The 25623-nt window shown below is 41.4% G+C and overlaps 1 protein-coding gene across 4 annotated transcripts in view; it reads left to right on the forward strand.

Moving 5' to 3' along the window:
* The first annotated feature begins 3885 nt into the window (after positions 1–3885).
* The window catches only part of CPLX1 (complexin 1), a 321051-nt gene continuing 299313 nt past the window's right edge, over positions 3886–25623 (forward strand). Inside the window, exons 1-2 of one of the 4 annotated variants that reach the window (XM_077251929.1) lie at positions 3886–3991; positions 5726–5837. In XM_077251929.1, coding sequence (XP_077108044.1) covers positions 5807–5837 — 31 coding nt within the window. In that variant the 5' untranslated portion in view covers positions 3886–3991; positions 5726–5806. Of the gene's footprint in view, positions 4301–4910; positions 5135–5725; positions 5838–5965; positions 5999–25623 lie in introns of those variants that run through there. The other 3 variants (XM_077251912.1, XM_077251919.1, XM_077251937.1) reach the window with 3 other exon arrangements.

Raw genomic sequence — 25623 nt, forward strand, 5'->3', positions numbered from 1 at the left:
ACAGGGTCCCTCATAGTACAATGAAGTGTCTCTGACGGTGGTGGTGCACAACCAACGTCAGACACACCATCGTAATATGAGGGGCCCTGGGCCAGTACCGCCGCCCACGAGAGAGTGTTCCCCCCAACTCGAACTGTGCTCTACCACTTGAAAAACTTACCTCTCCCTACCCCACCACTGTTTAGTCTGTGCTGTTAAATCCTTATATGGCACTGCCATAACAAATTTGTTGCAATGATAGATGATAGTAAAAATATACAGGGGCCCTGGCCTCCATTTAGACCCCTTAATCCTTTGCGCCAACTACCCCTGTCTGCAACTCTGCAGAGGAGCCCACCCCTGTACCTCGCTATGCCACCAGTTTATTTATGACCAATTCCTTGGCTGACATTTAGCCCACTTTAGTATTTTGGCCTACTAACTGTATTAGCCACTTCTAACAGTTGACCTCCGCTGAACAAAGCTATGCCACCTCTGTACTCCTGTTACTACTTGTGAACTGCATGTAGCCTACTTACTTATTTGTGCCTAGTAACTGTGTCAGCCTCTCATAACAGTTGTCCTCCCACCCTGAAACTAGCTAGGCCGCCTGCTTAGTCCTGCTAGCAGTTTTGAACTGCATTTAGACACCTTTTTTTACGTTAGGCCACTGTCTGTCTGCTCCACACATTACAACTTTCCCCCCGAAACAAGCTAGGCCCCCTGGTTAGTCCTGCTAGCAGTTTAGAACTGCATGAAGCCACCGTTTTTTATTTTAGGCCTCTGTCTGTCTGTCTGTCTGTCTCTCGGCGCCACATATTACAACTGTCCCCCCCGAAACAAGCTAGGCCGCCTGGTTAGTCCTGCTAGCAGTTTTGAACTGCATTTAGACACCTTTTTTTAGGTTAGGCCTCTGTCTGTCTGTCTGTCGGTGCCACACATTACAACTGTCCCCCCCAAAACAAGCTAGGCCGCCTGTGTACTCCTCTTACCAATGTAGAACAGCATATATCTTTCTTTTTTATTTTACGCCAACTCAGTGTGTCAGAGCCACTAATTACACTTGTCCTCCTCCGCTGAACCACGCTATGCCAACTGTGTACTCCTATTACAAATTTTGAACTGCAATTAGCCACCTTTTTTAATTGTAGGCCTACTCTGTCTGTCTGAGCCACTTATTACAGTTGTGCTCCGCTGAACAAAACTATGCTGCCTGTATACTCCACTAACCAATTTTGAACTGCATTTTGCCTACTTTCTTATTTATGCCTACTAACGGTGTCTGCCGCTCCTTTCTTGTCTCCTCCACTGAACAAAGCTGAGCTTCAATCTTCAGGCTTTCGGCATATAGGAAATTTTAAACTGCATTTGGCCTACTTGTTTGGTTGGGCGCTAGTAACGGTGTCTGCCGCTCCTTGCTTGTCTCCTCCACTGAACAAAGCTGAGGTTCAATCTTCAGGCTTTCGGCATATAGGAAATTTTAAACTGCATTTGGCCTACTTGTTTGGTTGGGCCCTAGTAACGGTGTCTGCTGCTCCTTGCTTGTCTCCTCCACTGAACAAAGCTGAGCTTCAATCTTCAGGATTTCGGCCTATATCAGATATTAAACGGCATTTGGCCTACTAGTTTGGTTGGGCCCTACTAAAGGTGTCTGCCGCTCCTTGCTTGTCTCCTCCACTGAACAAAGCTGAGCTTCAATCTTCAGGCTTTCGGCCTATAGGAAATTTTAAACTGCATTTGTCCTACTTGTTTGGTTGGGCCCTAGTAACGGTGTCTGCTGCTCCTTGCTTGTCTCCTCCACTGAACAAAGCTGAGCTTCAATCTTCAGGCTTTCGGCCTATAGGAAATTTTAAACGGCATTTGGCCTACTTGTTTGGTTGGGCCTACTAACGGTGTCTGCCGCTGCTTGGTGTTCTCCACTGAACAAAGCTGAGCTTCAATCTTCAGGCTTTCGGCCTATATCAGATATTAAACGGCATTTGGCATACTAGTTTGGTTGGGCCCTACTAACGGTGTCTGCCGCTCCTTGCTTGTCTCCTCCACTTAACAAAGCTAAGCTTCAATCTTCAGGCTTTTGGCCTATAGGAAATTTTAAACGACATTTGGCCTACTTGTTTGGTTGGGCCTACTAACGGTGTCTGCCGCTCCTTGCTTATCTCCTCCACTGAATATAGCTGAGCTTCACTTTTCAGGCTTTCGGCCTATATCAGATATTAACCTGCATTTGGCCTACTTGTTTGGTTGGGCCTACTAACAGTGTCTGCCGCTGCTTGGTGTTCTCCTCCAATGAACAAAGCAGTGCCGCCTGTTTACTCCTGTTACCAATTTTGAACTGCATTTAGCCTACTTTATTCTTTGGGACTATATCTGTGTTTCCTCCTCATCCTGCCCATTGGCCAGCCACTGCTAGATGAGTCTGCTGGTACATTGACCCAGACCACTACATTCCCCTTGCACTCTACACAGCCAGAATCTGACCCTGCTGAAAGTCAGGTTCCCCTTCCCGCATACTATACCACCTTACACGGGGACAAAGAGGAAGTTGCAGATGAAAGTGCAGGTTCCTTCATCAGGTGGGGGAGCATACTCGTTGGCGACGTCACTGGCACAGGGCCCCTCATAGTACGCAAAAGTGTCTCTGCCAGTGGGAGGCGCCCCCACCGTCAAACACACCGCCGTACTTTGAGGGGTCCTGTGCCAGTGCCAATGCGAACAAGTAGGCCCCCCTGCTTGCTCGGGATCACAGCACTTGCAAAGTTTTAATACTTACCTCTCCCGGCTCCATCGCCGTGACATAGTCCGCGTTTCCTGGGCCCACAAAAAACTTGAGCCAGCCCTACCCCCCTCCCCACAACTTTAGCCAAATGACCCCCAATTTTCAATGCCTAACTATTATTATAAGGTAAATTAAGATTCACAAGCTTAAGTGACAAGAATTGATGTGTTTGACATTAAAATGGGCACTGTTGGTGTTTTCCTGTCCTCCACTCACTGCCGACTTTGATTCCCCATTGACTTACATTGGGTTTCGTGTTTCGGTCGATCCCCGACTTTTCTCGATAATCGACTGATTTCACTCGACCCGACTTTTGACAAAGTCAGGTTTCGCGAAACCCGACTCGATCCTAAAAAAGTAAAAGTCGCTCAACCCTAATCACCAGTGCTCCTCTGACTGACTCTGACTCTGACTGACCTCCCATATTAGTAATTAGGAGTACCTGCTAATTACATACATACACCATCACACATGCAGATGCACTCACACAATCCTAGTCGATGGGTCAGATTGATCAGGTTTTTAACCCTTAATGTTGAAAAGCACTACAGATCTTTACATCTTATTTTTTCCATGGAATCTTCGTGGATTTGTGCTATATATAATGAACGGTCATTTTTATGCCGGTAAACAAAGGACACCAACGTACCAACTTAGGTACTGAGAATAAAAAGCATGTTTGCAAGTGACATATGAAGGACGTTCTTCACAGGTCATGGTGCATGAAATGCACTTCTTTTTATAACATTATCAGCCCTTTGTAACATCAGACATGTAATATAAATGAGATTTTCCTTAGGTGAATGAAAGCAGCAGCCTTCCTTATTGTGGGTTGGGGACGACAAACATCTTACACGTATTCTGTCGATAGCCCAGTTTTCACCTATTAATTAAAGCTGACAAAGTGCACTGCATAAATAAGCTGTACATTCAGCAGCCTGATCTCCAGAAGGATAAATAATGAAACAGGTACAAGTGTTATCCCGGAGAAAAGGTGGAGTAACACCCTACCCTGGTACATTATTCTCTGCTACATTATGTCATCATGGATTTTAACTCCAAAGAGAAAAAAAAAACTGTATAGTCTCGCTTATGACATTCTTAGAAGGAGGGATCAAATAAATGGAAGTGGGATGCTCCGGAAATGCTGTGATTAAAAAAAGAGAGAATGTATAGAAGGAAAAAAAAGGGAAGAAAGGGAAGGTTATTGATCATCCTCTTGCTTCGCCTCTCTCTGTATGTATGCCAGCACTGGATGTTTCTGCTGCATGCTCCCATTGCATCCCCTCCATATGCCCTTGTGCTAGCTGGTCATTATTAGGCAGGAGATACAGTAACTTCATGAAGCTGTCTCTTCCCTAAATGCCCTTCAGCGGCGGCTGCAGTTCCTGTTGAGAGCACACATGGACTAGGGGAGGAGGAGACTGTGCTACAGAAAAAAGGATACTCTAGGGGGAGGGGGGCGAGCTTTTCCTTCCATGGTGCAGAGTTGTTACAGAAAGGACAGGCAAACTGCAGGATCTCCTTTCTGCTGAAGAAGACAAGGTACTGGCTGATCCTTTCCATTTGTTTGACCCCTTAGCTTGCATACTACTAGGAGCTGTCCCATCCCTCCTGGTGCTGAAACTAGGTCTAGTGCATGCATGCTGATAGCAGGGTTCCTGGGCGATTTCTTAGCCCTGCTAATCATGGCATTCCAGGCACAGCCTTGCATTCTGTCTCTGATTTGCTTGTTGTGTCCTTTTCTGCTGAGACATGCTTTCTTGAATACAATCCTGTGGTTGCAGCATGTGCTGTCTTGGAGAACTGTGCTGAGATTTATTGACCAGCAGAGCTGCGCCTGCATGAAATGCTCTAGTATTAGATATCTGAATGTTGCAAGGTGGAGAAGTTTTTTTTTCAGCAATGAAATGGCAGCATTTGCAATATGTGAAGAATATGATAGCGCTGGAACATACATGCAGTAACTTTTCTTTTTGGCCCATTTCCAACTCGACATGCAAACGGGTCCCAATGTTACATATCAGAGCTGCTTTTTAGGATATGAAATGAGTCATTATGTGCCAGTCTTTGAAGTACCGGTAGATGGAGGCATGAAGCTGTGGTATATTGAGAAAATGACAGCTCTTATCACCTGCAGTGCAGGAGTAGGACTTCTCTGGGATATCATTTGTTGCAACCCACTAGGCTGTGCAGTGAGGTGGAACACATTCTACTGCAAAGAGTGATTTTGTGTTTTGTTCCATATTATTTCTGTATATTGGCTGTCAAAACAGAAGACTGAAAAGTGTGAGGCATCATAATTTGTGTCATAGTTTGCTTCGGCGTGCGTATTTGTGAAGCGTGGAGGAGACAGCAGGATACACAGGCTGCATTGTGGTATGCTTCAGCAATGTGACTTGGACTTGACCTCATCGGCATGAAATGTGCTTTGTCTGTTTGGGTGGAATTCTAACATTTTACATCTTTTATGTAACGATACTAGCGACTTATGAAGTAAGACCGGGACGTCTCACCTTCAAATGTCCCTTAGACACTTCTCACCAGACATGTAGACAGTCCCGTCCAGATGCTGGTGGAAGCCACACACAGGACACACCTTGAAGACTGCAAACGTCTTCAAGTGTCAAAACAACGTAATACCTATAAAAAGATTTCTTTATTGATTAAATACCCTTTACACTAACGTGATATTATTACTTTATTTCCAAACAACCCTCAAATTATCCTATTATTATTACTATTTTCAATGGATGCTTTTTCTTGACCCCATTTGATTTTTTTTTTTTGCTTGAATTTATGCTCATTTTAATTAGGTGGATGAGAAAATGAAAACTTGCACCCACATTAGCTGATATTTTTGCATTGCAATTTTTTTTAGCAAGGGAAATCAGAAAATATCATAGGACTGTTTAAGGTGATTTTGACAATGTAAAGCTATGTAAGTATATATGTTTTCATTTATTCCAGGCTAGAACGCAAGAGTTTACCTGCTTTTCTTGCATGTAATATATAAAATACACTGAGTGGAAGGAATCAAAAGCCATCAGTATGGATTTTGTTATGAAGCAAGCTTTGGGAGGTAAGTGCAGGCATTCCCTAATCAAAACCCTGTACAGTATGTCAGAAACTTAAGTACAATGCGTCAATTCCCAAAGCTCCTCCCCTTTTCTCTATATCTCTGCACCATAAGGTAAAATACCACAGAGTCACCATCTGAATAGCCAGAGGCAAAACATTTGAGTAAGTTGGAAATATTTTGAGAATATTTTGCCAATAATCAAGTCAGAAGATAATTCTTGCTTTCATTCCCGCATTGCATTGCATCTACTCATCACTTTGGAAATGCTTTCAAACATGCACCAAAGGTGATGTCATATTTTATTTGGCTTTTTTTTTTTTTTTGAAATATGATTGAATGTAGTCAAGATTGCATTACTTTTAAAACTGGCTTAAACGTACTGGACAAAGTAATGAAATGTCTCATTCAAGTCGAGAATGTGCACTACTTTTAAAGCTGGCAACGTCTGAACATAATATAAATCATTTCGATCAGCCGCAATGGAATGTACATCCTTAATGTACAAGTCGTTTTTATTTTCCGCTCTGCTTTATACAGCATAACCATTTCATTTGCTTATTAATCTTAACAAATGGTGGTCTAGCTCCATAGTTTACATATTCCATGTGTGCCTTGAATGTTTGGAATCCGTTACTCCCTCAAAGTGCCTGTCAAATGTTTAATTGGGCTGTAGTAAGATGCATTTTAATTTAATAATGACGTGACTGTTTTGTAACCAAGTCTTAATTACACACTTTTTGTTTTAATGGAAAGCAGCATACAAGTCCATCTTTGTGTTAAACGGCTAGTTGATAATTTAGTAAATTATGTATTTGCTTGAAAATGTTATTCCACTGTGGTAATTAGTACCTTAATTCCTGCCAAGATCACCATCACTTTCCTGGACAATCACACACTGCAGCTTTTTTCGGGAGAACAAAACTGTGCCATAGATATGGCTGTTTGCTCTTATGTTCTAGGTGCAGTATTAAATTGTGCACTGCAGCATTTTTGCTTACATTAAATCACGTTTAGCGCAAATCTTTCATTTAACAAGTAGGATAAATGGATTGATTGAGATCTGCTGACTGTAGAAAAACAATCTGGTGAGACTTGAAATAGGATTGAATCCATTAAACGGGCTTCAGATAAAACCATTCGTCAAACCCTTCACTTAGAAAACGGCTCCATCGATAAAGAAAATGATTAAAACTCAGTGAACTGTAGTTAAAATGATTTTTTTTTTTTTATTTCCATTGATTTATGCCAAGGGGGTTGTTGAAGGTTAAAAAATAGGGAAAATATATTGTGTTGCTATGTACTGAGTTTTTACATTCTTCGGGTGAAAATTGTGCCTTTGTAGGATTTAAATAATGCTTGCCTAATAGTTGTTCATTTTGAAAAGGTTGATGTATAAGTTTATAACTAAATGTAATGGTAGCTTTGCTTTAGTTATAGCATGGTACAATCATTTATCTAAAAGGAACCACACACCAAACATCTATTTTCCAAGGTGAAGTTCTTTCTTCATATATATACTTACAGTCATAACTAGTGTTGAGCGATACCGTCCGATACTTGAAAGTATCGGTATCGGAAAGTATCGGCCGATACCGGCAAAGTATCGGATCCAATCCGATACCGATACCCGATACCAATACAAGTCAATGGGACTCATGTATCGGACGGTATTCCTGATGGTTCCCAGGGTCTGAAGGAGAGGAAACTCTCCTTCAGGCCCTGGGAACCATATTAATGTGTAAAAGAAAGAATTAAAATAAAAAATATCGCTATACTCACCTGTCCGACGCAGCCGGGACTTCAGCGAGGGAACCGGCAGCGTTGTTTGTTTAAAATTCGCGCTATTACTTGGTTACGTGAATTCCCGGCTTGTGATTGGTCAGGTCGGCCATGTTGCCGGGACGCGGACCAATCACAGCAAGCCGTGACGAAATTACGTCACGGCTTGCTGTGATTGGTCCGCGTCCCGGCAATATGGCCGCCCTGACCAATCACAAGCCGTGACGTCACGGGAGGCTGGACACGCGCTCATTTTAAAATGGGCGCGTGTCCAGCCTCCCGTGACGTCACGGCTTGTGATTGGTTGCGCCGCGGTCAACCAATCACAAGCCGGGAGGCTGGACGCGCTCATTTTAAAATGGGCGCGTGTCCAGCCTCCCGTGACGTCACGGCTTGTGATTGGTTGCGCCGTGGTCAACCAATCACAAGCCGGGAGGCTGGACGCGCTCATTTTAAAATGGGCGCGTGTCCAGCCTCCCGTGACGTCACGGCTTGTGATTGGTCAGGGCGGCCATATTGCCGGGACGCGGACCAATCACAGCAAGCCGTGACGTAATTTCGTCACGGCTTGCTGTGATTGGTCCGCGTCCCGGCAACATGGCCGACCTGACCAATCACAAGCCGGGAATTCACGTAACCAAGTAATAGCGCGAATTTTAAACAAACAACGCTGCCGGTTCCCTCGCTGAAGTCCCGGCTGCGTCGGACAGGTGAGTATAGCGATATTTTTTATTTTAATTCTCTCTTTTACACATTTTAACATTAATGTTGTTGCGATACCCGATACCCGATACCACAAGAGTATCGGAATCCCGGTATCGGAATTCCGATACAGCAAGTATCGGCCGATACCCGATACTTGCAGCATCGGAATGCTCAACACTAGTCATAACTAGTGTTGAGCGATACCAAAAATATCGGATATCGCCGATACCGATACCCGATACCAATGCATTTCAATGGGACACAAAGTATCGGAATGGTTCCCAGGGTCTGAAGGAGAGGAAACTCTCCTTCAGGCCCTGGGATCCATATTCATGTGTAAAATAAAGAATTAAAATAAAAAATATGGATATACTCACCTCTCCGGTGGCCCCTGGATCTTACCGCTGTAACCGGGAGCCTTTGTTCCTAAGAATGAGCGCATGAAGGGCCTTCGATGACGTCTCGGCTTCTGATTGGTCACGTGACCGCTCATGTGACCGCTCACGCGACCAATCAGAAGCCGCGACGTCAGCCGCGACGTCATCGAAGGTCCTTCACGGGCTCATTCTTAGGAACGGAGGCTCCCAGCTACAGCGGTAAGATCCAGGCGCCACCGGAGAGGTGAGTATATCCATATATATCCATATACTCACCTCTCGATGACGTTGCGGCTGACGTCGCGGCTTCTGATTGGTCGCGTGAGCGGTCACATGAGCGGTCACGCGACCAATCAGAAGCCGCGACGTCATCGAAGGCCCTTCACGCGCTCATTCTTAGGAACAAAGGCTCCCGGTTACAGCGGTAAGATCCAGGGGCCACCAGAGAGGTGAGCATATTCATATTTTTTATTTTAATTCTTTATTTTACACATGAATATGGTTCCGATACCGATTCCCGATGCCACAAAAGTATCGGAACTCGGTATCGGAATTCCGATACCGCAAGTATCGGCCGATACCCGATACTTGCGGTATCGGAATGCTCAACACTAGTCATAACATATTTTGAAAGCTACAACAATGACCTAGTCGAGAACAACTTTTTGTTTGACTTCTGATCTACCTAGGGTACCTCCACTCTACCCTTTGCCTCCATCTCCACTCACCTAATACAACAAAACACTGACAATTCTGAATATATCATCAATATCAAGGAGCACCATAATGTCATAAATTATCCTTTACTTTAAAAAATTCCCAAAGATAGTAAGTTACTGATTGCTGGGGTTACATCCATCTTAATGAATAGAAGTCAAGCATGCGCACTGTTACTTCATTCACTGACGGTAGGACTACTAGAAATAGACGAACACTGTGCTCTGATATCTGGGCAGCCTCCTTGACAATGAGTTGAGTGGAGGAGCTCATGCTCAACATGAAGAGCCCTGTTTTGGGGATCACTGGGGAGTAGTTGGACCCCTAAGAATTAGTAAATTACTCTCTATCCATAAACTAGTATCTTGCAAAAAATTCATTAAGGCCTTAATGACCACAGAGATGGGAATTAACAATTATTTTTGAGGTGACTTTTCATACTGTCCTACCATAAATCACATCTTCAGATACACTTTATGTGTAACATGCTTTCTGATTTCTTCTGGTTCTTGTTGATTCTCTTTTTCTTGCTATGTATTTTAAATTTAACTTATACATAAATTTAAAGCATCAGCACTGAGGCAACCATTTTTTTAATCTAATACAGTAAATTAAGCTAATTTGGCAAACCATTCAATGTAACATTAAGAACTTGATCTGTAGTAGCAGATTACACATGCCACATGAAACCTCCAATTTCATGTCTATTTTTTCCTGTAACTTTAAATCTATAGGCCTTTAATATGAAACCGTATCTTAATTTGGAATAGTTATATGTTCATTTTCTCTGAAAGTGTAGTCATGGGGTCTCTCTCCATAAGCCTGATTGTTATGGATTGACCAGAGTTGGAGTAGTGATATTGCAAACACTAGGGGCAGCACCAGCAGGTAGTGTCATCAGTAAATAACCAGAGGTCAGTACACGGAGCAGCAGTATAGTTGGGAAGATAAACAGGTATCATAGTCAGGAAATAGCCAGAGGTTGGTACACAGAGCAGCAGTACAGTTGGGAGGATAAGAAGGTATCATAGTCAGGAAATAGCCAGAGGTTGGTACACGGAGCAGCAGTATAGTTGGGAAGATGAGCAGCTATCATAGTCAGGAAATAGCCAGAAGTCAGTACATGGAGCAGCAGTAGAATCTTGAGGACAAGTAGCAGGTGGAAAAAAGCTAGACTAAAGGCTGGGAGCTCAATAATTTCAGATAGAAGGAATTACAGTGCCAGGTTAAAGTAGGGTGTTCAGTCAGGAGATCATAATGTTGAGCAAATCAGGAACTCGGGGTGGAGACAATCAGGAACAACACAGGTACTAGTATGTGGTTTAGCAAGGAAATGTCCAGCGAGCTGAATAGATCAGAGGGAAGAGCTGCCACCTGATGCACAAGCGCTGCTTGGTTTGAGTCCTGACAGTGATAATAATAGCTAGGTAAAATGCTTGGTTATTTTTGTCAATTTCTTAAATGGAAGGATTTGAACCCCACCTGTGCATCCAAAGCATCATTACCATGAGGGTAAGGTGGACAGCACACCATTTCATTATTTGATAAGCATTAGTATAACTAAAAAATTTTGTGCCCGAATGCTAAATCTTCAACATAGCCACCAACTTTCACATTTGTGATTGTGTTGGTCTTCATATATATAGAAAAATACCTTTTGGGCCTTATGGACTGGAACGCCTGGGTGCAACTGCAACTCCTACAATGCTTATGAGTTTTGCCCCTGGAGATAAACTAATATTGTGGAAATTTCTAATCAAATGAATAAATGTATGAATAGATTGCAATATAAATCACATATTTTCTTAGATAATTAATGATTTACTGTAAATAATGAATTAGTAAATTGATTTAAAACAGTGGATTCATCTTTAATACATAGAACTATATCAGTCTACATTGCACTAATCAAAGTGTTTTTCTTCCTTTAGGAAATTGTTTTTTTAAAGGATCACATACTATAGAAAAAAAACAAATACAGATAGTACTCACATTGCCTGGGTCTAGCTTCCCATCTCTGGTTTTTGGCTGCAGCAGTTACGTCACGTCAACAGTGGACATTACTGGTGCAGTCAATCACTCAACTCAGTGGCGGCCTTCAACAGCAGAACTGCTGAGCATTGTGATGTGTACTGTTGATATGACGTCACAGCCGAAACCGGTACAAGATGTGATATCAATGCCATAGAGGGTGATGTAACATCACCACTGCAGACAAAATATAGAGATGGATGTTAGCGGTGAAGTCAATGGGAGTGATTAGTTTCTTTATTTTTTTTATAGTATCCGATCGTGTGGAGATTGCTTTTCAAAAGAGTGAAAAAGCCCTATAAATATGAGTTCCTAATTAAAATATTTACTTCATGGTGCTCATAAATTTGCAGTATTCTAAATACCTCTCTGACTAAATTCATTGCCATTGGCTGCATATCTTCAAATGAACTGAATCAATCAGAAAGCTACATTTTCTCCAATATTTTACATGCGAATAATATAGAATATATATATATATATATTGTAAGACTATTCTTACTGAGTGTGTTGGGGGACACTCGCTTGGCCGCGATATTCAGCACGTGGGCACGGTTTTTAAAACAAAACAGTCCATACGGTTTATTATGCCTCATAAACCATACCATGAGCAGTCCATTTACATACTGAACCAGGACCTCACTTTAAGTTTCAGGCCCTTACTCTGTGGCAACTAAACACGCTGGTCCTCACTGACCAGTTGCCGAGGGTTACCACACAGTTCGTGTTACAAGCACCGACAGTTTATGGAGGTACCTTATGGGAGCTTCTGCTCCATCTGCTGACTCCTTGTCAGACCTCTCTCCTGGGGAAACTGCCTTACGGGGTTCACCAACTTGCCTGGCCGGCACACATCAGTCAGTCCAGAGCCACCGAAGGCCGGTAGCTTCCCCAACACCGATCACCGGGTCCCCAGTCTCTCAGGTGCTCCAAGAAGACTCCACTCACAGGAGCACTTAACCCAGACTGTCCAGGACCATGATCACACTGTGGTCTTCAGAACGTCCATCCCACCTGGGACCGTCCAACACAGAGGCATGTGGCCTGTCTGGGTGCTATTCAGGACTTAGTCCAACACCACAGGCCACCAGGTCCAAACCATGTGCTTTCCAGGAAGCCTCCTCCCAGGTCTTCCAACACAGGCTTCCAGGACCTTGCACTTGGACCATTCAGATCCAAACACTGGAACCACACAGGAACCACATTATGTACCCGTAAGCACACCCACAGTAATGGATCACCTGGGCTGGTCACGTGATCCTGACATCACTGCAGGTCGATTCTCACGGCCTCAATACGACTCCGTGCACATACCGGGGAGACCATGCAGCGCCCCCTACCTGTTACAGGGGTCACTACATCACATTATATATATATATATATATATATATATATATAATGAATAAATTATACTATACTACAATATTAATGTATCTCCCTGTTATATGGATGTAACTCACCATGCAAATCAATATCCACATTGAGCATTGCCTGACCATTGATGTAATGTGACTAACAATTGAGGTATTGTGACTGATCATTCCTGTTGTTAGGGATTTTGAGCTATACAAATATATCTGTATGAAGGATGAACAATGCTAGAGCACAGGCAGAATATGGAGTGAGAACCTGACAGCAGTGCAGCCTCAATATCGGCTTTGTAGGAATAAGCCACTTCAAACTGATTTGGTTAAGTCTAGATCTCCATTGATGACCCACAGTATAATGAAAAATTAAATGGCAGAATATTTCTTAATTTTTAAAACAGCTTTCCTGAACTTAAAAGGAAAGCAACGTGATATTATGGGAGAAGGAAGCAGTGACAATACATTATATTAGAACTGACATTGGGACTGGTAGTCTTAAGGTACTCGGTTGCTCCAACTATTCAGGGTCCTGTTTGCTACAGATTTTCATGGAATGGAAACTAAATCGCAATATTTCTATACATACTTGGTTCTAATATAACCAGATCAGAGTTCTTCTAGAATGTTCTCTCGCCAATCCAAGCAGACAGCATGACTTTCAGGCTTCTCTTTTTTTTTAATTCATTTATTTAAATGTGTAACAAGGCCACCGGCCACAGATTATGAAGCTTCATTGAACATCTAAGACCAAATCAAATAATTCAACTTAGCTTCAAGACAACATTGCCTGAAGAATTAGTAATACACAAGAAATAGTCTACTACAAATTACAGTGTGCTTAGCTGCAATAATGCCTAATGCAAATGCAGAAATCAAATAACTTGCATATTATTGCTTCCATTATAATAAATAACATTAAAGGATATGTCATGCACTGTAACTTCAGTATATCAAAGGGGTATCTCTTAATGGAAGTCACTATAGGCACATCCTAGCCATGCCCGTTGTGCATTTCCAGCAGTGCCTTACCTTCATCGTTGTTTAAAGGGAGCCTGTTAGGAGGATTTTATACCTTAAGCTAAGGTGTGTATGACAGAGGTTTTCATGCTAATTAAACCCATACTTTCAATGTAGAAATCTGTATTACAGTCTTTGATAAACCCAGCATAGAAAACGTATGCAAATGAGCCGCAAGTGCTATTATGTGGGACATTGCACTTGTAGTTCTTCGGCCCTCCCTCACTATTTCTAACCCCCTGCCTGTGTCCCGAGTCTGACAGGTCTCTCTCTTGTTTGAATAACCTGTCTTTCCTGATTATATCTCACAAAGTGCCCTCAGCCAGCAGCTATTGCACACTTCAACAGTATTTTACCTAAAAAGTTGAAGAGGTCTTAGAAATGGATGGGTGATACATAATATTTAGAAGCCCGCCCATGCATGTTTTTTTTATCAAATCTGTACATATGTGTATGAAGTGTATGTTAATATACTCATGGTTGCCTTCTCTGGGATCCAGTGCCGCTCCTCTTCTCAGTGACGTCAATATTCAGACTAGCTGGCTCCCTTTATGCCCTATGTGTGAACCGGAAGTCTATTTTAGAATGTAGGTCTATGTATCCTTATTCTGATGCTGCATAGACTTATGGTATAATAGCTACTTCCAGGACACACAGAGCGCAGTGTGACCCGAAGAGTCTGAAGAACGGTAAAGCCGCTGAGAAGAGGAGCAGAATGAAGGCGGTAGGCGAGCATAATAATACACTACACTGTTTATACATACAGTTATGACCAAAAGTATGGCACCTTGAAATTAATCCAGAAAATGAAGTATTTCTAACAGATAATTGTTGCAATTTATTATTATTATTATTATTATTATTATTATTATTATTATTATTATTACTATTATTGTTGTTATTACTTATGTAGCAACATTGAATCCATGGTGCTGTACATGAGAAGGGGTTACATACAAAATACTGATAAAACTTACAGTAAGCAAACTAACAATGACAGGCTGATACAGAGGGAAGAGAACCCTGCCCTTGCGGGCTTACATTCTACAACAATCACACATGCTTTGTTATATGCATATTTATTTCCTTTGGGTGTATTGGAACGACACAACAAAACAAGAGAAAAAAAGACAAATTGGGCATAAATGCACACAAAACCCCCAAAATAGGCAGTACAAAAATGTTTCCAAAATTATGGGTAAATAACTTTGTTTCAAACATGTAATGCTCGTTCAAACTCACCTGTGTGGGCAATATGAAAATCACACCTGAAACCAGATAAAAAGGAGAGAAGTTGACTCAATCTTTGGATTGTGTGTCTGTGTGTGCCACACTAAGCATGGAAAACAGAAGGAGGAGATGAGAACTGTCTGAGGACTTGAGAACCAAAACTGTTGAAAAATATCAGCAATCTCAATATTACGAGTCCATCTTCAGATATCTTTATGTTCCTTTGTCCACGGTGTGCAACATGATCAAGAAGTTTACAATTCATTATTATTATTATTTATTATTATAGCGTCATTTATTCCATGGCGCTTTACAAGTGAGGAGGGGTATACATAATAAAAACAAGTACAATAATCTTAAACAATACAAGTCATAACTGGTACAGGAGGAGAGAGGACCCTGCCCGCGAAGGCTCACAATCTACAAGGGATGGGTGAGGATACAGTAGGTGAGGATAGAGCTGGTCATGCAGCGGTTTGGTTCATGGCACTGTAGTTAATCTCCCTAGACGTGGACGGTAGAGAAAAGTTGATTATAGGTTGCAACCCAGGATAGTCCAGATGATGGTTAAGCAGCCCCAATCAAGTTCTAAAGAAAGTCAATCTGTCCTGCGGGCTCAGGATACATGAGTGTCAGTGTGGACTATTCATCAACATTTGAATGAAATGAAATGCTATGGCAGGAGACCCATGAAGATCCCACTGCTGACAAAGAGACATGAAAAAGCTAGTCTGCAGTCTCCCAAACTGTACGCCAGGAAGCCAAAATCCTTCTGATAAGGCGTATTGTGGACAGGCCAAGGTAGAGCTGTTTGGTAAAGCACACCACAGCATCCATTTTGGTCATGTGGATTAGTCCTCATGGAAATACCTCTACCAATGGTCCAAAACACATCATAAACATTCAGCCATAGAGTCTAATTCAAAGCATGGCCATCCGTCTTCAAAACTGTAGAGAGAAAGAATTGGATGATTACTGTAATATATGAGTAATAGTCATCAAATTATTATACAGATCTATAGCATTCCCCTTCTGACTACAGCATAGAAGTAGTGCTTTATAATATTGATGAATCAGCAGAACGCATTTTTTTGCTGCTCAGAAACCCAAATGTGACATTTTGAGAAGTATAGGAGAACACTCTAATAATACCAAATTATATATCTTCTAGATCCCTGTTGTGTAGGGGCATACACCTGATTGTCTCTAGATTTTCCTCATGCTGCTGTGCAGTATTGTGAAAACCTAACATCCTTTATGGGATAATTTCTTCCTAAACACCAGCAAGAGTCTTGGCTCAGCAAAATCTGCTGTACTGTATGACCTGCCCTACTGTGACTTGCTATTGGTAGGTAGTAGCAGTAGGGAAGGTAGGCTGTGTATAGTACGAGGAGAGAGGCAGCTACATCCTCTACTCAGCCCAATCTGCTGTCAGCCACAAACAAAACAGCTTTGCTATCATAGATCTATGGAATACCACTATACAAGGGCCAAACAATACCCACACACCACGATCTCCATAGTGTCTGAATAACACAACCATAATTTAACTGAATAAAATACCACATAATGAGCATTATTACCACCTCACAGTGCTGAAATACATTTTTTGTTACATTAAAATGCCCCCTTACTCTGCATAGTTTGTATTTTCTCACTTCCTTTATACAATTGTAGTGCCCCTTTTAGACAGTAAAAATGCCATCAGTGCAGTGCATCGGGCTGCATCCACTTCCCCGCATCTCCCCCGTACTATTAAACTGTATCTGCATTCTTCATGATGTAGATACTAGCAAGAGGATGGTTTTAACTGTGGCCAATTGTGTATGTCCCAGTTGGTGTGCAGAAGACTCATGCATAGTTTCTTAAACAAGTAAATAAATACAAAATGGATCTTAGCATTCAGCATAGCTAGTGTTTGAAGAAAGGCAAACTATGGTGGTTTTTTGTTTTCTTCCCAGTTACAGGCTTGCATTTATAGATTATTCTTTATTTTATCTGTAAATGATCAAATGTGCTAGTGCATTATCTGCTTAATGAAAATACACAAGTTAGATACATCAATAAAGTTGTTACTTGTTGTAATTGTCTTTTACATTGAACTTCTCATAGAGAATAGATGCATAAAATGGTGTTGTTGAAAAAATATAAGAAACTGTTTCAATGCAGCAAAATGATATTAGCATTCTTAATATAGACAATTACATGCTAAATGAACTTAAACAAAATACATTTAAATCAACTGATCTTGGAATAAAAATAAGTTCCACAATTAGATCTGTTAAAAAATGTCCCTGTGCTGAGATAATCTTATAAATGTGCCCTTGCTGTGTACTGTGTAATGCCTGTGTCTGACCATGCAGGGACATGGTCAGCACATGGTCTGATCAGGGGAGGAAGAATATGTGATTATTCTGGCAACACAGCAGTTGTTTGTAGCTGCTGCTTTCTGTGAGGTATAAAATTAATCTGCCTGTTTTATCACAGGAGTGAGTGCTTCTGCCACATCTTCAATCCCCCGAACTCATCATAAATCAAATCAGCGAGGTAGAATCACCACTAGTCGCTGAGTTCATAGTTAAGGCTACTTTCACACATCTGGTTTTTTGTTTCAGGCACAATCCGGCTAATTTTATAAAAAAAAACAGATCTGTCGCAAATAGTTAAAAACTGATGCGATGAATCTGTTTTTCTGCTGGATCCGTTTTTTTGTTTTTCACCCGAATACAGTGACTTCCTATTCGAGAGAAAGAGAGAGAGAGAGAGAATGGAAAATGCATGATTTCTGGAAAACTGGATCCGGTCGTCGGATTCGTCCATTTCTACATGCGTTTCATACGTTTTTGGCCGGATTAGTCATTGTGCGGTTTTCCGCCGGGCAGAAAAAACATTGCTTTGGACGTTTTCTCTGTCCAACGGAAAACTAATTTTTGATGGATCCGGCAAAAAACGGATGAATTGTTGGGACAAAACACAGGCAAAAAACATGATGTATGAAAGTAGCCTAAGTGATTTGATTTATGATGAGCTCAGAGGGCCAGAGATGCGAAGGAAACACTCACTCATGTGATAAAACGGGCAAGGAAAGGTTTTACCTCAAAGAAAGAATCAGCTGTGATCCCATTTTGCCCTGACTGTATACCGTTTTGTTTCCTCCCTTGGCCAGGAAATGTGGTATGATCAGACGGTGTTACATCACGGTCAGACACAGCCATTACACAGTACTTACTAAGGCCGGGTTCACATTAGTGTTTTTGTGCATAGCGTATGATCCGAATACATCCGCATGCATCATGCGTACATATCTTTAACATGGTGTACGCAGGGACATGCTTTTGCATGCGTTCGCATGCAGACGCGTACGCATGCATGGTTTTGCGGTGCGCGGTGGTTCCCGGCATCGCAACATGTTGCATTTTTTGAGGCGTCAAATATTGCGCAATCGTCCGCATGTGGACTATTACGGATCATTGCGTCAAAAAAAGCATTACTGTCTAAGGGAACGCATTGTTATGCAATGACATGCGTACGAATGTGTTCGATAAGCATGCGTACTTTAGACTGCGCATGTCCAGAATATGATGTCACTGCCTCAACCATGTGCATAAAAAATGCAAGCGGATGGCAAAACCCATTTAAATGCAGGCACATGCAGCGTTTTTGCTTGCATCATGCGCAAGATGATGCGCAGGCGTAAGCATGTTTTTGCATGCACGTTGGCATGCGTTTGCGCATGCAGATGATATGCTAATGTGAACTTAGCCTAAGAGCATTTATTAGATTATCTCAGCACAGGAACATTTTTTTTGAACACATCCAATTGTGGAAGTTATTATTTCAATATGTTTTGATTAACATGTATTTTGTTCATGAGACAACCTCATGGTAGCTTGTCTGTGTCTATGATAATGAAGAGAAACTCTTAGGGCTCCTTTTCACTTGCGAGAAATACGTGCGAGTCTCGCATGTAAAAACCAAGCTCTGGTGCCGGCTCCATGTATTGCTATGCAGCCGCACGCTCCGCTCTGGAGTGCCGGCGCCAGAGCTTGGTTTTAACATGCGAGACTCGGACGTATTTCTTGCAAGTGAAAAGGAGCCCTATAGCAGGTATTTGTATGTGCGGGTTGCTGCAGGCTCATACATAAGCTGCATTCCCAGGCTTGCTCTTAAACTATTCCCTGCATTATTGTTACAACAAAGGTACAGTGTAGCTTCTCAAAAATTCCATTATCTATATTGGACCATAATTTTTTATTGCAGTTTTGGTTTGTCACGTCATAGAGGTCCCACTGAACGAAGAAAAAATCTCTTTAATCCCTTCACGACCTTGCCCTTTTCTGTTTTTGTGTTCTCATTTTTAGCTCCCCTCATTCCCAGAGCCATAACTTTTTTATTTTTCTGTCAATATGGCCATGTGAGGGCTTGTTTTTTTGCGGGACAAGTTGCACTTTTGAACGACATCATTGGTTTTTTCATGTATTAGAAAATGTGAAAAAAATTCCAAGTGCGGTGAAATTGCAAAAAAAAGTGCAATCCCACACTGGTTTTTTGTTTGGCTTTTTTGCTAGGTTCAATAAATGCTAAAACTGACCTGCAATTATGATTCTCCAGGTCATTATGAGTTCATAGACACCAAACATGTCTAGGTTATGTTTTATTTAAAAGGTAAAAAAAATTCCAAACTTTGCTAAAAAAAAAAAAAAAATTGTGCAATTTTTCAATACCCCTAGCGTCTCCATTTTTCGTGATCTGCAGTAAGGTGGGGGCTTATTTTTGCGTGCCGAGCTGACGTTTTTAATTATACTATTTTGGTGCAGACACATTCTTTTGATCGCCCGTTATTGCATTTGAATGCAATGTCGTGGCGACCAAAAAAACGTAATTCTGGGGTTTCAAATTTTTTTCTCACTACATTGTTTAGCGATCAGGTTAATCCTTTTTTGTATTGATAGATCGGGCGATTCTGAACGCGGCGATACCAAATATGTGTAGGTTTGATTTTTTTATTGTTTTATTTTGAATGGGGCGAAAGGGGGGTGATTTAAACGTTTATATGTTTTTATTCTATTCATTTTTTTTTTACTTTTTTTTACTTTTGCCATGCCTCAATAGCATGGGAGGCTAGAAGCTGGCACAACTCGATCGGCTCTGCTACATAGCAGCGATCATCAGAATTCCTGCATTGCTATGAGCGCCGACCACAGGGTGGCGCTCATAGCAATCCGGCATCAGCAACCATAGAGGTCTCAAGGACCTCTATGGTTACTATGCAGATGCATCGATGGCCCCCGATCATGTGATGGGGGTCGGCGATGGGCTCATTTCCGGTCCGATGGCCAGGAGCGTCGGTTAAATGCCGCTGTCAGCGTTTGACAGCGGCATTTAACTAGTTAATAGGTGCGGGTGGATCGCGATTTCACCCGCCGCTATTGCGGGCACATGTCAGCTGTTCAAAACAGCCAACATGTCCTGCCTTTGAGGTGGGCTCAGCGCTGGAGCCCACATAAAAGCAGGGGATCCGACCTCCGCAGTAATAGTACGGCAGAGGTCGTGAAGGGGTTAAAAGAGGTTGCATACACCAAATTCAGAGTTTGTAACATGAAGAGAGTGGAAATAGTGTGTTCTCATATTTGACCTCTCACCACCAGAAAAACTGAAGGTTAGAATAATTACTATTCTACTTAATGAAAAATTACCACATAAAAAACTCCTGAGTGAAACCACATATTAACAGTTGTGCCAGGATGTGATGAAACATGTTGATATCATTTTGATAAAACCATCAATCACTTTGTAATGGATTTTATTTTAGAAATGATTGAGCTGTAGAACAAATGGCATGTTATTCCACTGACGGAAGACAGAGAAGTGGCTATCAGACATCTCTGACACCTTATAGCTTTGTTGAAAAAAAAAGTACATAGAGTGCACAAACTACACAATATGCCATGGAATAGTAATATTACTCTCCTACAAATTCATAAATCACAACATCGAAAATAACATGAAGGAAACAAAAGGGTCTAGAATACAATAAAAATATATAACAATGTTATTAATCTATTATCAAGAAAATCAGAGTAGTCCAAATGTATGTGGAAAAACACATTAAAACCAATGATGATAAATGTTATCCACAGTATTTCCCTTATGCAGGACATGCAACTCATATTTTAAAGAGAAACGTTATTTACCTGCAGATATGATAGTAATTTATAATAAGGCAAATAACTTTTAAGCGATGTTAGGCTGGTTTACTGGAAGCGGAGGTTACAGGGAGAAACTTAAGTTACATTTTCCCAGCAGCCGCTTGCTTCCAGTCATCGGAGTGGTTCAGGGAGCAGTTACAGTTACCACTCACTATAAAACGAGGAAAGCTGTAATCATTCTCTGGCACATTGCTTAGCAATGAGTAACAAAAAATTGAATTCAAGTGAATCCAAATTTTGGGGCAAATTCAATTGGCTTCAAAACAATTGAAGCCAATCACTAGGAACTTCACATATCAGACATCACTAGGAACTTCACATATCAGACATCACTAGGAACTTCACATATCAGACATTTATAGCATATTAGTGGGATAAACCGTAAATGTGGGTGTAATGTGGCTTTAAACTTCATACTTGTCCCAAGAATAGGGCCCTATAACGCCGCTATAAATGAGGAGGTACATAGCACTCTATTGTCTTATATGGGAGCTCTATCAGTGGCAAAGCAAGCATAGGGCTACCTCACCTATCCACAGGATTTGCCTTAAATGCCTGATAGATGTGTGTCTCACCACATAACTTCATGAGTTGGTCATTAGGCCCCCATCTCCTTAGTGTACTTGACTGTTCCTGTAACTAGGATTAAACGAAAAGAGACTCACACATGTATGTTCACATCTATCCAGTTATTCCCCAAGTGGAGAATATCAACCCAGTCGGTCTGGGCAAAGCCTGAAAGACTTCAGTCATGAAAAATTCTTGCATCTCATCCAGGTTCAATTGCACTTACTTCCAATCCATGTGTTAGATAATAGTTAGTGATGAGCGAATATACTCGTTACTTGAGATTTCTCAACCATGCTCGGGGGTCCTCCGAGTATTTTTTAGTACTCAGAGTTTTAGTTTTTCTTGCCGCAGCTGAAAGTTTTACATCTGTTAGCCAGCATAAGTACATGTGGGGGTTGCCTGGTTGCTAGGGAATCCCCCCATGTACTTATGCTGGCTAACAGATGTAAAACATTCAGCTGCGGCAAGAAAAACTAAAACTCCGAGCACTAAAAAATACTCGGAGGACTCCCGAGCATGCTCGAGAAATCTTGAGTAACGAGTATATTTGCTCACCACTAAAATAGTCTAACAATTAAAATAGTGCAGTTTATAGATTTTAAACTGTTTTGTGCATGTCGCTATATGTTTGGAATATGACACCGACAATTTTCCCAGAAATGCTGCTTCTTCCGGCTCTTGCATTCATCTGATTTCCAGGCAGATCAACTATTATCCTCATACTATGAAGCTTGCATCTGGAATGCTACACTTTATATTGTGAAATTGAAATATGTGCCCCCATGTGCCTACGTATGAGTAGAGTTTATTTCACGGCATTGATTGGTTGGCAATTTGCCATTTTGCCTTCTATAATGACTATATTGTGACAGAAATCAAGATGCCACTTCAGTTTCTAGGAGCTGATAAATACACTTATAGATGCAGATACATTTAGCATTCATAATGTCTTCTAAAAAGCATCTGCACAGACCTCACTGTAATTTATTACATTACTGTACATGATATTTGACACTGACTGACCCACTTAGAGGTGTAATTCAGTAGGGTTTGATGACCCGCTAGATAAATGCTGCTCAAACTTATTGTTACTGTAACCCACGTGAATGAAGAGTCGGGTTAATGGGGGCCACTGTCAGTTCATCCCTGCCTCATTTACCAATAATAGTGGCAATGTATATAAAACAGTGGCAAATCATCAGCTCTTATTACTATTTACTTGTTACTGATAAGTGTAAGAAATCTTTTTTAGGTAAACCCCTTTTTTTCTGTTCACACTTTCTTTGTCTGTTCATTCTTGACAGATTTCTTTTTCATCAGTGCAACTAACACATAACGTGCAAAACTCTTCATTAGAAGAAGGACTAATGATATTTATACATCTACTCTTTTCATGATTTTTCAAGAACGGAGGGTTTTATAGCATGTGATGTGTCAACTCTGCTCTATTAAGCGATACTACAAGAGATATTAATACATTTATCCACATAGCAACTAAAAAGCAGCCACATGAGGATACTACACATTCTTACATCCAGGTTTAATACATATAATAAAGTAACACTATAAATATCTACATTTCGCTTTTATTACACAGTTGATTCATTATTCAACATTGCATTCTGTGCACTTGGTGAGGAGAGGTTTAACATAAATAGAGTTTCATGAGAATCTATCTCCTCCTGGAAAACTTAATGAAATAAAAGGAAACCAAAATGTAAAACCTTCCTCATATATAAAATTAGGAGAACTATAAAAAAAAATCCTACTTAATTTAGGGATAATTGATCTGACTCTTCAAAAAAAGATTCTGCTTCACTATTGCATCGTCTGGTTAAGGCTTCTTTGTGCACGCAGCATGGAACCGGAAGGTCCATTTTGCTGCCTTACTGCTGGCTCTTATGCCATACTGTATGTTATTGTAAAAGGAAATATAAGATGGATTACTGTGTATTATGATATGCAACTTGCCTCTTCAGAGAAGAAGAGGACTTGAACTCTCGTGCCTGCTGGTTGTAGCAATTCAAAAAGTCAATATCAACCCTTTGATAAGCCTTGCCTCATGATGTAGGATAAAGCCAAACCAGATACTCTATTTGTAGACACATTTTTCGGGGTGTTTGCCCCTCCTCAGTTCATAGCAAGAGATCTGATTTGGCTGTATGAAAGACCTCTGACTGGGGTTAAAAGGATAATTTATGTACTATGAAGCAGCAGGAGGAGGTGGCTAGAAAAAGAAACTGAGCTACATTGTGACAGCTTTCTATGCCTGACTTTCTGCATGTAGTATGTAGTGAGAAATTCAGATTAATCTTTTTCAAGGCATCTGATTTTTTTCTTTTGCACAGATTGTTAGGCCTCCTTCTTATAGATTAAACACTTACAAGTAGCTATGTTCTCCTCCTTTATATATGCTCCATAATGCACTAAAGCATCTTGACAAATGGCTGATTAATAACAATATTCAGTATGCAGTTCAAAAGGTAACATTTCTTCTTGTGAAGAGTGACATATCGGCTTTGGCGTGTCAATGGCTTTTAACCTAAGTCATATTGCAAGACTTGTTAAAAGGTCGATAATGACTTGTAGGATTGCTGCTTCCAACAGGTGTCGCTATAGAGTTCAAGTCCTCTTCTGAAAAGGCAAAATCTTTCTTCTATCTATATATATAATTGTCTAAGGGGCACTTCTGTCTGTCTGTCCCGGAAATCCCGCATCGCTGATTGGTCTCGCCAGCTGCCTGTCATGGCTGCCGCGACCAATCAGCGATGGCCACAGTCCGATTAGTCCCTCCCTACTCCCCTGCAGTCAGTGCCTGGTGCCCGCTCCATACTCCCCTCCGGTCACCGCTCACACAGGGTTAATGCCAGCGGTAATAGACCACGTTATGCCGTGGGTTACGCACTCCGTTACCGTTGCTATTAACCCTGTGTGTCCCCAACTTTTTACTATTGATGCTGCCTATGCGGCATCAATAGTAAAAAGATCTAATGTTAAAAATAATAAAAAACAAAAAACTTGCTATTCTCACCTTCCGTCGTTCGACGATGCGCTCGCAGCCGCCACCATCTTCCGTTCCCAAAGATGCATTGCAAAATTACCCAGATGACTTAGCGGTCTCGCGACAGCTGCGTGCGCATTGCCAGAGCTCCGCTGGATCCGGGCGGGTGAGTATATAACTATTTTTAATTTTAATTATTTTTTTAACAGGGATTAGGTGCCCACACTGCTATATACTACGTAGGCTGTGTTAATAACCACGTGGCTGCTATATACTACCTGGCCAGAGTTATATACTGTGTGGGCTGTGTTATATACTGCGTGGCTGATATATACTACATGGGCAGTGTTATATACTGCATGGGCAGTGCTATATATTACATGGCCAGTGTTATACACTGCGTGGGCTGTGTTACATACTGCGTGGCTGCTATATACTAAATGGGCAGTGTTATATACTGTGTGGCCTGTGCTATATACTACGTCGCCTGTGTGCCTATGTTATATACTGCGTGGCTGCTATATACTGCATGGGCTGTGCTATATACTAAGTGCCCTGTGTTACTGTATATACTGCGTGGCCTGTGTTATATACAATGTCGCCTGTGTTATATACTACGTCGCCTGTGTTAGATACTGCGTGGCTGCTATATACTGTGTGGGCTGTGTTATTTAGTATGTGGGCTGTGTTATATACTGTTTGAGCTGTGTTATATACTGCGTGGGCTGTGTTATATACTGCGTGGCCACTGTTATATACTGCGTGGCCTGTATTAACGCATCA

Source organism: Ranitomeya variabilis, chromosome 1 (genome assembly GCF_051348905.1).
Source record: "Ranitomeya variabilis isolate aRanVar5 chromosome 1, aRanVar5.hap1, whole genome shotgun sequence".
NCBI classification, from domain to species: Eukaryota; Metazoa; Chordata; class Amphibia; order Anura; family Dendrobatidae; genus Ranitomeya; species Ranitomeya variabilis.